Source organism: Paroedura picta, chromosome 12, assembly GCF_049243985.1.
Source record: "Paroedura picta isolate Pp20150507F chromosome 12, Ppicta_v3.0, whole genome shotgun sequence".
NCBI lineage: Eukaryota > Metazoa > Chordata > Lepidosauria > Squamata > Gekkonidae > Paroedura > Paroedura picta.
Window position 1 is genome coordinate 8,881,922 of NC_135380.1, and position 12,345 is coordinate 8,894,266.

The window sequence follows — 12,345 nt, forward strand, 5'->3', positions numbered from 1 at the left end:
ACGTTATATATCTGGATTTGCAAAACGCTTTCGAAAAGATATCTCACTAAAGACTCCTGAGTAAAGTCAGCCAACAAGGGGTAAGAGCAGGGGTAGTCAAACTGCGGCCCTCCAGATGTCCATGGACTACAATTCCCAGGAGCCCCCTGCCAGCGAATGCTGGCAGGGGCTCCTTGGAATTGTAGTCCATGGACATCTGGAGGGCCGCAGTTTGACTACCCCTGGGTAAGAGGATGGATTAAAAAGTGGTTCGCCAACAGAAGCAGAGAGTTGGAATAAAGGGACAGTTCTTGTAAGGGAGGGAAGTGAGCAGCAGGGTCCCACAAGAATCAGGACAGGCATGGGTAGCATCGATATTGTTCATAAATGATTTGGGGAGGGGGGATAAGGCAGTCTAGTGGCCAAGTTTGAAGAGGATAACAAATTATTTAGGATGGGGAAAATTCAGGCAGGTCATGAAGAGCTTCAGAGAATCCCTCAGTTGGGTGAGCAGGCAAATTAAGTTTTGGGTTAGTTAAGTCTAAGGTAAAGCACACTCAAATTCTTAAAAAATCTTAATTTAAGTGTACGCCGATGACATCTGAATGGGCAGAGCCAAAGAGGAAAATAGATCTTGGTGTTGTAGTGAGTAGCCCCCTGAATACATTGGCAGTGTGTACAAGCAGGGGGGGGGAATGGCAAAGTCCATGCTTGGGATTATTATGCAAAGGAACTGAAAGTAAAAATCAATACAGTGATGCCCCTGGATAGGTCTATGGCAGGGGTGGTCAAACTGTGGCTCTCCAGATGTCCATGGACTACAGATGTCCATGGACTACAATTCCCAGGAGAATTGTAGCTGATAGACATCTGGAGCACCACAGTTTGGCTGCCCCTGCTTTATGGCGAGGCCTCATTTGGACTACTGTTTACAGTTCTGGTCACCCTACTGCAAAATTGTGGAGCGAGAAAAAGCACAGAAGAGGAAAATCAACATCGATCAGGGGGCTGGAGCAACTTTCCGAAAGGGAAAAGACAATTAAAGTGGAAGATGGTAGAGTTGTATAAAATGATGCATAGGAGAGAGGCAGATTTTTCTCCACCTCACTTAATGCTAGAATTCAAATGCATGCAATGAAATTGATGGATGAAAGAATCAGGACAGTCAGAAGAGCAAAAAACTGTGACCACTAACACAACTGGCTTTAAAGAGGGATTAGCCAGATTCGTGGTGGGGAACTCCATCACTGGCGGCTAATCCTGTCCAAATGGAGCCTCCACCTTCAGGGGCAGTAAACCTCTGAAATCTGGCGCTAGGAGACAACATCAAAGAAGACCTCTACACCTGCCCTGTTGGTTGGCCCTCCAGGGCAACTGGTTGGCTGCTCTGTGGCAGCTGCAAGGCACCCTTCTTAAGCAAAACAGAAACAGCCTGATCCCCTCTGCAAACACACATCCAGACACACAAGAACAGGGGTAGTCAAACTGCGGCCCTCCAGATGTCCATGGACTACAATTCCCAGAAGCCCCTGCCAGCATTCGCTGGCAGGGGCGTCTGGGAATTGTGGTCCATGGACATCTGGAGGGCTGCAGTTTGACTACCCCTGCACAAGAAGATTAAAATGCCATCGCCCTTGACACCAATGCACCCCCCCCCTGGATTTTTCTAGCCATACATTTCACATGTAACTATGCCCACATTTTTACATTTTTTATCCCCCCTCCTGCATACCATCCTGCAAAGCAGGGTCTCCTTCCCCCCACCTCCAGGTTTCAGCCTCTCTGGTTCAGCAACCCCACTTACCCTCTTCTTGAGTGGCTCCCCATCCGGTCACGTGGATGACCTTGCCTGCCGGGTAGTCATGTGAGGTATCGGGCAGGCAGATGGGCTGGACGTACTTGGTAAAGGTGATCGGGCTGTCCAGTTCCGCCACGGCGATGTCGTAGTCATAGATGAAGTCATTGAAGGCTGGGTGCTGGATGGCGCGCTTGATGCCCCGCTTCTGAACGTTGGGGCTGCCCGTGTCCTGCTGGCTGAGAAGCCCCATGAATGCCGTCCAGCGCTTGGGATCAGAGTACCTGCAGAGAGTTTATACAGGACTGATGATGGAGCAAAGCCGACAGCAGCTCTTGGGCTGAGTAGTTCAGCCATGTGACCCTTAGAGCAGAAGGACCTGAAGTAAGAATTCTGCCAGTCCACCCAATAAGTCAACTTTAAAGAAATACTATATTATATTACATTGAAAAAGGTAGAAATAAAAAACTTGATTTATAATTCGTGTGTGTGTGTATATCTATCTATCTATCTATCTATCTATCTATCTATCTATCTATCTATCTATCTATCTATCTATCTATCTATCTATCTATCTATCTATCTATCTATCTATCTATCTATCTATCTCTAATCTTTCTTTCTTTCTTTCTTTCTTTCTTTCTTTCTTTCTTTCTTTCTTTCTTTCTTTCTTTCTTTCTTTCTTCCTTTCTTATGATCTGCATGAGAACAGGATATATTCTTAGATACAGCTTATAAACACCTTTCCCTTCCTCCCCTCCCCAACAGACACTCTGTGAGGCAGTTGGGCTGGGAGAGCTCTAAGAGAACTGTTCTTTAAGAACAGCTCTAACTCGACTGTGACTAGCCCAGGGTCACTGACCTGGCTTCAAGTGGAGGAGAGGGAAATCAGCCAGAGAGATATAATAACACCGGAGGAAGTGACAATCATAATCATAACAGTCCGTAAGATGTACGGGAACGTTGGATTCTACCAACCTTTCAAGGTTTTTATCCTGAAAGCAGTGTGCCGCCGTCACCAGCCACTTCTGAGATATCACGGAGGCTCCGCAGGCGTGACCCTCGTTTGAGGCGTGTAAGCTAACCTGCCACGGCCACTCGCCCGCCTCCGCATCGGTCCCTCCGACAATCCGGGATTTCTTTGTGAAGCTGCGTGTGCCACAGTCTGGAAGAGGCAAAGTTCAGAGGCCCCGAGGACACAGAGCTTGAGTCAGTTTACCTCCTGCGACCCTCCAGAGCAGCCCTTCTCTACCTTTTTGCCATTGTCCCAGAAGTGGGACAATCATGCAGAATATGGTTGGGAATAATAGCTTTGTACACACCCACCTGGGCCCCTCCCCTCTCCCCCCAGGTCCCTGGCCATTTTGGGAAGGGTGAGTTGGCATGACCATATATGGCAGGGAAGTCAAACTGCTGCCCTCCAGATGTCCATGGACTACAATTCCCATGAGCCCCTGCCAGCATTCGCTGGCAGGGGCTCATGGGAATTGTAGTCCATGGACATCTGGAGGGCCGCAGTTTGACTACCCCTGCCATATATGGTCTTATCACCTGATAAATGTTTACCAAATGTTAAAAAATACATTACAAATTGATTAACTCCCAACCTTTCAGGAAACCCTTCCAGGCCCATCAAGAAACCTCAGAGTTTCACGAAACCCTGTTGAGAAAGCCTGCTCTAGAGGTTTCCCGTCACTCTGAGGCCATCTTTGATGGTAGTTTTGAACCAAAACCCCAAACAAAACTCCCGACTGCATTTCTTAAAAGACGCAACTGATCCTTTTAGATTCTCTGGCCCTTTCTCAAGTGACCTTGGATGGCTGATCCACCTTTTCCAAGACGGATATGAAGCCATTTTCCCGACGCGGCCGGCCCCCTACTTCCCCCCCTTCCCTCTGCGCAAAGGGAGCATCCGGAACGTTTACTCACCGCAGTTGTCTTCATCCGAGTTATCCTGACAGTCCTGCACTCCGTCACACTCGGGGTTCTTCTTGCTCACGCACAGGTTATTCCGACACTTGTAAGTGTATTCTTGGCAGGGGACTGTGACAACTGAAAGTCAAGCACGAGGAAGGAGCTCAGCACCAGACAGGGAGAAACATCATGGCAGGGATGTTCAGGGAGGACGTTAAGGATACAGGGAGGCCAAAAACCCTTGGGGCCGCCTCTTCCTCTATACCCCCCCAAAGAACGTTAAGATTGGGCAGCTCAAATCTGCTTAGGGCTCCCGGCCCCCGGGAGATAAAACTGGCCTCGACCAGGGCCACGGGGGCTTTTTGGCCCCGGAAGGGTTCCCTGCATGGGGTGGGAGTTAATTAATGTTTAATACATTTTGTAAATGTGTTAAACATTTATCGAGTGATGTGACCATATACGGTCAATGTCTACCTCTTCCAAACCCCCCTGAAGGGCTAATGATGTTCCTGGAAGGGTGGGGAGGGGAGGGGCCCTGGGTATGCATCCAGGCTGATCTGCCCAATCAGGCCACTTCTGGGGTTTCCCGAAGCCCGAAACCTTTTTCAAGGATTTCTCGATGGTAAAAAAAGTTGAGAAAGGCTGATCTAGCCTGATGAAGCATTCTGATGAACTCAAAATGCTGCGTTGGGTCATTTGGATGCTCCTAACAGAAAGGCATCCTGTGGACTGTGTTCTCGTTTTGGGGGCAGGATTGTATTTTGGAACAGCAGCTTACAACTCCTTGTTAGCCCATGAGATCAGATGGGACGTCAATGGGATATAGGAAAACGAGAAGGTGAGAAGCAACAGGGCCTCTACTGCTTTTAAACTCCCCGCCCAAGATCCATTGGGAAGGTGGCCTATCTGTACGCCACTTCTGGGCCCAAAGGCAGCCAGCCTAGACAGGGGAGCAGGGGGTTGCCCCCCATTCGGAGAACTTCGGCCCCAGGCTCTCACCTGAGCTGCATTCCCCTTCATCGCTGCCGTCGCCGCAGTCGTCTTTGCCGTCACATTTCTTGGACTCCGAAATGCATTTGCCGTTGCTGCATTTGAAGTTATTATCCGGGCATTCTGACAAACAGGAGGGAAGGGAACTGGGTGTTAATTCGCGCTAAAGAGGGCTTTTAAACTGGTCTCTGGGACGGGCGTTGAATCGAAGCCACCCCACCGCAGAAGGCGGGTCACTCACGGCACTGGAGCTCATCGCTCATGTCCCCGCAGTCGTTGACGCCATCGCAGACCCAGAATTTCGGCTTGCACCAGCCGTTGTTGCATCGGAACTGCTTCTCGGTGCAGTCTGAGGAAGGAGGAGGGAGATTGATTAGGGCATCCTTGCGGGCTGTCAGCTCGCGAGCCATGCTGCAAACGGGGCCTGGAGACGGGCTTTAAAGAGTGACGGGAAAGCTCAGCAAGGCCGGAGTATTTAGAGCAGCCCAGCCTGGAGCCAGGGATACAGGAGGGTGAAGGTGGGGGGGCCAAGAAAGTAAACTTGGGCTCGCTTTTAACCAGCACACAGCACTGGGGTCAATAAGGAGACCCCCCTCCCCACACACACACAGGGACATCACTGGCCTTATCTCCTGCATTACATTGTGGGCTAATGGAGCCAGCCTCCAGGTGGGACCTGGGGCTCTCCAAGAATCAGAGCACACCTGCAGGCTACAGAGATTAGTTCCCCAGGAGAGAATGGCTGCTTTGGAGGGTGGACTCTATGCCACCGTGCCCCACTGAGACTTTGTCCTCCTTAGGCCCCACCCCAAACGTCCCGGACCTTCTCAACCTGGATCCAGCAACCCTACCCACCGATCACTCACTAGGGGCCAGGGAGGATGTGTCATGGGCAACTGTGAATGTTGTCACTTACTGCAATTTAGTTCATCGCTGCCGTCTGGGCAGTCGTTCCAGCCATCGCAGCGTCTCTTGAGCTCAATGCAACGGCCGGTCTTGCAGGTGAATTGGCCTGGACAAGCTACAAGCCAAAAATTCCAGGGGGGGGGGGAGAGAGAAGAAAAGGAAAGAGGTGGTCAGTTTTCCAATAGCAACAAGCACCAGAGTCGCCAGGAGAGCATCAGAAGTCCCCTGCAAAGACATTTTCACTTCTGGAGCGGGTATCTCCAGGACTGCCCCCCTCCCACCCGCAGCATCACACACCTCCCTGCCTTCACACTTGAAGCTTTGCTTTACTGCCAGTCCTGCCTCTTCCCACCTTCCCACCATCCTCTTGCAACTGTTAAGAGGTCGCCTTTGGGTCTCAGAGGCTCCCAAAATGACCCCAAGCGACTTCTGTCTACCGCATTTTGATTCTGTCCTTCCAGTATTGAGTTCAGAGTTGAGTTTGCAGGGGGGGGGGGTTTGTCTCCCTTTGTAAATTATTCCCTTCCCCATTCTTCCACCCCTCAACTCCTCATTTAAGTTTCCTTCCTCCAATCTGTCCCTTGCTCTCTGTTTCTTGGAAAAAAGCGAGCAGGTAAAGAATGCTTGATGGGAGTTCCCCCCTCCCCTTCAACTGCAGTTTCCACGGGGCTCTTCAACTTACGGTCACGGGAATTGTAGGCCACGAACTCTGCGAGGAAGCCGTTGTCCACAAACGAAAGGTCGGAATGGAAATGGACGGCAATTTTGTTAGTGTGACTCGATACCACAAACACCTGGTTTTTTGTCCCACAGAGCCTGCAGGGAGCAGAAAAAGAAAGGGATCAGGAGGCAGGTTGCACCCAAGGACGTATGGTGGGGCAGGGGTGGGGAGGGGAGGGGGGGAGAGACGAGGAGCAGAAATCCTAGATCACGCTTGAGATTAAAACATTTCTATTAGTTTTGAAACCATGGGAAGCAGAGTTTTTCACAGAAAGGGAGAGAGAGAGAGACAGAGAGAGACAGAGACAGAGACAGAGAGACAGAGACAGAGAGGAAGAGACAGAGACAGATAGAGAGGGAGAGAGAGAGAAATGAAAGACATGCTTCACTTCGTATCTTATCAGAGGAAAGGAAACATGGTATAGCCCACGGGTGGATGAACTGTGGCTCTGGAAACATCTGGAGAGGCACAGTTTGGGCACCCTTGGTATAGCCTGATTCTGTCAGATCTTGGAAGCTAAGGAGGGTCAGTACTTGGAAGAGAGACCACCAAGAAAGGCTCTACAGAGGAAGGCTAAGATATACCACTTCTGCTCCTCACTTGCCTTCAAATCCCTTTGCTGGGATCTGCATGAACTCACTATCACTTGAAGGCACTTTATACACACACACTATGCTATACTGAAACAGAAGCCTCATTTATACCTTAGCACAGTGGTAGTCAACCTGTGGTCCTCCAGATGTCCATGGACTACAATTCCCATGAGCCCCTGCCAGCGTTTGCTGGCAGGGGCTCATGGGAATTGTAGTCCATGGACATCTGGAGGACCACAGGTTGACTACCCCTGCCTTAGCACATGACGCTGTTCTAAGCAAGTTTATAGAATTTACACGCATAAATGCCCTGGTTTTCTACAAGTATGAAACACATAGGAGAGCTGCCTACTATTGTAGCCTATACAATTCCAAAGTGTTCTGGCATTTTTGGAATTGAAATAAAAGTTATCAACAAGTGGGAGTAGCCATTCCCCCCCCCCATTTTTTTCTAAGTCACGCCCTGGAGGCCATCAGTGGAGGAAAGGAGAGCCCGCTCCAGGGTGAGAAATTCCTGGGGGGTTTGAGGGTGGAGACTGAAGAGGGAGGGGCTCGGGGAGGGGATGGAGCCCAAGGTTCCCCCAGCTGGCTGCATGTGGAGGAACGGGGACTCAAACCCGGTTCTCCAGAGTAGGGTCCACCATTATTTAACCACTACACCATGCTTCCCCTGAGAGGAGGCAAAAAGCAAGTCACTAAACAAAAGTAAATAAAGAAATAATGACCCGAAGTCTTTAAAATCTTCAAAAGACCACCTCCACCAATCGCCCAATTACAGGCAACCAACTACAGCCCCAGTCGTCCCCACCCCAGCGTCTCAGCCTGTGACCCCTTGACGTTCCCAAATGGAGTCTTACTTTACATTGTTGACTTCCACGTAGTCCTTGGTGCAGGAATCCAGTGGGACGCCGGGCTCCGCAAGGAAGAAATTGTAGAAACGCACCTTCACATTCTTGTCACTGGGAACCTAAGAACAACGTTCCGGCGGGGATGGGGGGGAGGAGAGCGGCCAGTGTCACAAATGGAGCTTCCTCTGCCATCATTTCCCCCAAACATCACCAACCAGCCAACCATCTCCCAACAAACACTTCCATTTTTCGCCAGCTCCTCCCTTCCCACTCTAGACCCTTGCTGTTCGTGGCAGAAGCAACGTTTCAGGTTGCATTTCGGTCCAAAGGGGAGGGAAAAGGAACAAAAGCTGTGTTCAATCAGCAGAAGCATTCAGCGGATTGCAAGTCAGTGGCCCAGTGTCATATTCTGTCTCCCGGGTGGCTCGGGAAGGTTGTCTTAGGGCAGGGGTAGTCAAACTGCAGCCCTCCAGATGTCCATGGACTACAATTCCCAGGAGCCCCCTGCCAGCGAATGCTGGCAGGGGGCTCCTGGGAATTGTAGTCCATGGACATCTGGAGGGCCGCAGTTTGACTACCCCTGGCTTAGGGCTTAGTGGGGTCAGCCCAACCCCCTGCTTCCACCATATACTCTTGGTTCCCTTTCATCGGTAATTTACAGTCCGCAAAGGTATATGCCCATTCCCCCCCACTGGGAACTTCATCTTATCTATCAGCGTAAATTACCACCATGAGAACTAGAAACATTTTAAAATAGAAAGCTGGGGTTCACGGGCGCACACAGAAGTGAAAAGGGAAACTGCCTTGCGTTGCACGCCTTTGCTGTAAACTATTTCCAGCTTTACACATCCTGAAGCGCCCCTTTCCCTCTGCGGTCCTGGTGACACGGCATACAAGTGAGCCCCCCGCCGGTAACCTGGCATGGAAAGCTCAAGGATAAAACCCAGCAAGCGTTCTTCCTGGTTGCTTACCTCGATGTTCCAAGTGCAGTTCATCTTAGGGGGGTAGTGGCCTGGGAAATACGGAGTGCTGAAGTTTCCTGCAGTCCCTCTCAGGGTTCCACCGCAGGCTGCAGCGAGAGAAAGCACAAAAATCAAGTTTGTCCTCTTTCGGAGCATGCAGGAAACAAAAGGCAGCTGTGAAGGCAGCCTTTAATGAAGTTAAGCTGGCCTCTGGAGGGACCAGATTTGCTCCAAGACACAGAGGGAGCCCAGGAGACTAATTAAATTCCGTCTACTCCCCTCCGTCTTCCGGCTCAGCCCAACATAATTCCCGTCCATCTCTCATTAGGAGGTATCACTGGAGATGCTGTTTATCACTGGCTTTAAGGATGTTTTAGGCGGGTTTTGAGGCTGTTTGTCCCTGGTTTTAAAGCTGAAAAATAAGCATCTGTCCAAGGTTCCCTCCAATGTAGGAAGTAGAGAAGAGTTGGTTTTTATACGGCACTTTTCTCTACCCGAAGCAGTCTCAAAGCGACTCAATCACTTTCCCTTCCTCTCTGCACAACAGACACCCTGTGAGGTAGGTGGGGCTGAGAGAGCTCTGAGAGAACTGTGACTGACCCAAGGTCACCCAAGCTGGCTGTACGTGGTGGGGGATCGAGCCTGGTTCTCCAGATTAGAGGCTGGTGCTCTTAGCTACTATACACCGAGTTGGCAATCAGGTAAGTACGTATTTATCTTCAAGCTCCCCCCCCCCCACATACACACACCCTCTCTCTTCACCAGTGGTCCTTCCCCCACACAAAGAGAGCAGAAACTGAATCCCCTCCTTACTTCTCATCTTGGGCATCTGGAAGAACTCCGCCCTGAATCCGGGGTTTCTCCCCTCGCTGTTTGTGATCAGCATGACCAGCATCACGTTTTGCGAGGAGACGAAGGTCAGGTTGTAGGAGAGACTGTAGCTGCCGCATAGCCTGGGGAAGAGAGAGGAGCAAAGGAGAGTGAATGCCCCAGATGGGCTAGGAAAATGAACTGCAATTAGGAACAGTCATGCCACGGAGCATGAAAAGATGCCCTCTGTTCACAAGCCAAGTGCAAAAGGAAACAGGAAAGGATCTTTTAGAAATGTTCTTTTATCCTTAGTGGAGAAAGCTGGGTTTCCTCCTTTAAGGGCACATTACTGACAACGGAACGAAGGAGAAAATCAGTGCATACATTAGCACATTTACTTCATTTATTTGTAATATTATTACATTTACAGCCTGCCCCTCTTGGTCCTGCCATCTCGGGGTAGGGTACATCATATGACATCACTTTCTCCAAAAATGGGAAATGACCCTGGTAAACTGCTGGCGCATTGGTGTTCAACAGGGTCTTTGGTGCAACAGCACATGGGGCAAGGGACCCCAACGCAGCGCCCGTGGGCAACATGGTGCTTGCTGACATCTTTCCGGGTGCCCCCCCCAAAGTATTTTTGAATGTGGGTGGGACCAAATGGGGCTTTTGCCAAGCAAGGCTTCTGATTGGCTATTGGAGATTCTGTTGACTATGCAGGGTTTTTTAAACGTTTCTATAGCAACCACCAACATAGCATCAAGGCTTTTCGCAGTATGTAAACTGAAGTATGTAAACTGTATGGCTGCGAGAGTTGGACCATAAGGAAGGCCGAGCGTCAAAGAATTGAGGCTTTTGAACTCTGGTGCTGGAGAAGACTCTTGCGAGTCCCTTGGACTGCAAGGCGAACAAACCGGTCAGTCCTAGAGGAGATCAGCCCAGACTGCTCCTTAGAAGGCCAGATCCTGAAGATGAAACTGAAATACTTTGGCCACCTCATGAGAAGGAAGGACTCCCTGGAGAAGAGCCTAATGCTGGGAGCGATCGAGGGAAAAAGAAGAAGGGGACGACAGAGAATGAGGTGGCTGGATGGAGTCACTGAAGCAGTAGGTGCAAACTTAAATGGCCTCCGGGGAATGGGAGAGGACAGGAAGGCCTGGAGGATCATTGTCCATGGGGTCGCGATGGGTCGGACACGACTTTGCACATAACAACAACAACAAACTGAAGCAACCGTCGTATGGCTGGCTCCGCCTCCCGGAAGCCATTTTGTGGCTTGATCCACTGCACTGCATCTGAAATCCTAAGACCCTTGCAAGCTCAAAAAGGCTGGGGACCCTGGTGTATGGGGTAAAACCTAAATCTCAATTCGGCCATGAATTTACAGATAGCCTCAGTTACATTCGGATCTCTCACCTTCAGCTCTCTTAAGATGATTCTGCCCTCCTGGCCCTACAAGTCTGAGCTAAAGCAGGAAGTATGCTCCAAATTATAATGCTGGAAATCTTTACAGCCATTCAGAGCTAGTTAACAAAGCCTGAATTTCGGCGCCGAAGAAGGTGGGGTTGGAGAACAAAAGTCATATTTCGCTATGGGTTACGCTTGTGAACTTTTTATATGCATTTTATGAGAACTTCGGTTTGCCGGTTTCCTGATGAGAACACTCAAGCTCTAAGGTGGAACATCCTGCGTTTCAGGAGAAGTTGCAGAATTATGAATTCTGTCTTCTTTTTCCCCACAGACACGTCAAACCAGAAGATCTTTGTGTCCTTCTGTAGCCGGGCCCACCACACTGCACACAGGCCCCCAAAACATTGGAAGACTCCTGGCTTATATTGTTATCATGATATCCACATGCTTTACACAGCTCTCTGGCAACGAGACCCTTGTTCCTATCGGCTGTCATCCTGACCTTAAGCTGGAGTTCTATTTGCTAAGGGGCATGGGAGAAAAGTCTAGGATCTCACCACCTTGGGCAGGCGGCAGAGAGTACAGGATACAAATCTTTCAAATGAACAAATAAGAAACAGAATTTGGGATTCGGTCCTCAAGAATCAGAACGTATAAAAGAGCTCTTCTCCTCCGGAGGTCAGAAGTCACTGCAAGTGAGGAGGAGGACTCCTTACAGTCCTGAAGGCCCCCTCCACCCCCTCCCCAACTTGTACAGTGTACCTGGGGAGGGCCGAGTCCTGAGTTGGATTTTATACCCCACTTTTCACTACTAAATGCAATCCCAAATTGGCTTACTAACACCTTTCCCTTCCTCCCCCCATAGCAAACACGCTCTGAGGTAGGTGGGGCTGAGAGAGCTCTGGGAGAACTGTTTTAACAGGACTATGACTAAATACCATAAAACACCAAAAGATCAATGCTTCTGTATTTGTGGAGCTTTAGTCCTGGAGGATCTCCCACATTACATTCTCACTTGCCCATTGTATACAGATCTTAGGGCCAAATTTCTAGCTGGCCTACTAGATGGGCTAAATGATAAATCCGAACAGGAAAAACTTGTGTTTTTGTTAGCTGATACTAATTCATTTGTTTCTAACAAAATGTCATTATTTGCCCTTGCAGCAAAGAAAATAAGGGCCAGAGTGGTGATGCAGAGAGCAAGTACCTAGAGGAGCTTTAGGATAGGTGGACATATGTAGTCTGGAAATGTTTTTATGATGTTAAGTGATTGTTGTCTGAGATTGCACATTCTTTTTTATTACTGATTTGAAATGTTTTAAATCCTTTTATATTTTCCTTTTGTATTGTAATGGCCTATGGCTACATGCAATAAAATCTGACTTGACTTGACTTGACTATGACTAGTCCAAGG

At 49.5% G+C, this 12,345-nt stretch overlaps 1 protein-coding gene across 1 annotated transcript in view; it reads right to left on the minus strand.

Annotated features, from left to right (window-relative positions):
- The window catches only part of ST14 (ST14 transmembrane serine protease matriptase), a 37,187-nt gene that overhangs the window by 3,811 nt on the left and 21,031 nt on the right, over positions 1 to 12,345 (minus strand). Inside the window, exons 8-17 of the mRNA XM_077305352.1 lie at positions 9,522 to 9,661; positions 8,718 to 8,815; positions 7,756 to 7,865; positions 6,267 to 6,400; positions 5,595 to 5,699; positions 4,920 to 5,027; positions 4,688 to 4,801; positions 3,704 to 3,826; positions 2,753 to 2,939; positions 1,784 to 2,058 (exon numbers count right to left, since the gene is read on the minus strand). Coding sequence (XP_077161467.1) covers positions 1,784 to 2,058; positions 2,753 to 2,939; positions 3,704 to 3,826; positions 4,688 to 4,801; positions 4,920 to 5,027; positions 5,595 to 5,699; positions 6,267 to 6,400; positions 7,756 to 7,865; positions 8,718 to 8,815; positions 9,522 to 9,661 — 1,394 coding nt within the window. The remainder of the gene's footprint in view (positions 1 to 1,783; positions 2,059 to 2,752; positions 2,940 to 3,703; positions 3,827 to 4,687; positions 4,802 to 4,919; positions 5,028 to 5,594; positions 5,700 to 6,266; positions 6,401 to 7,755; positions 7,866 to 8,717; positions 8,816 to 9,521; positions 9,662 to 12,345) is intronic.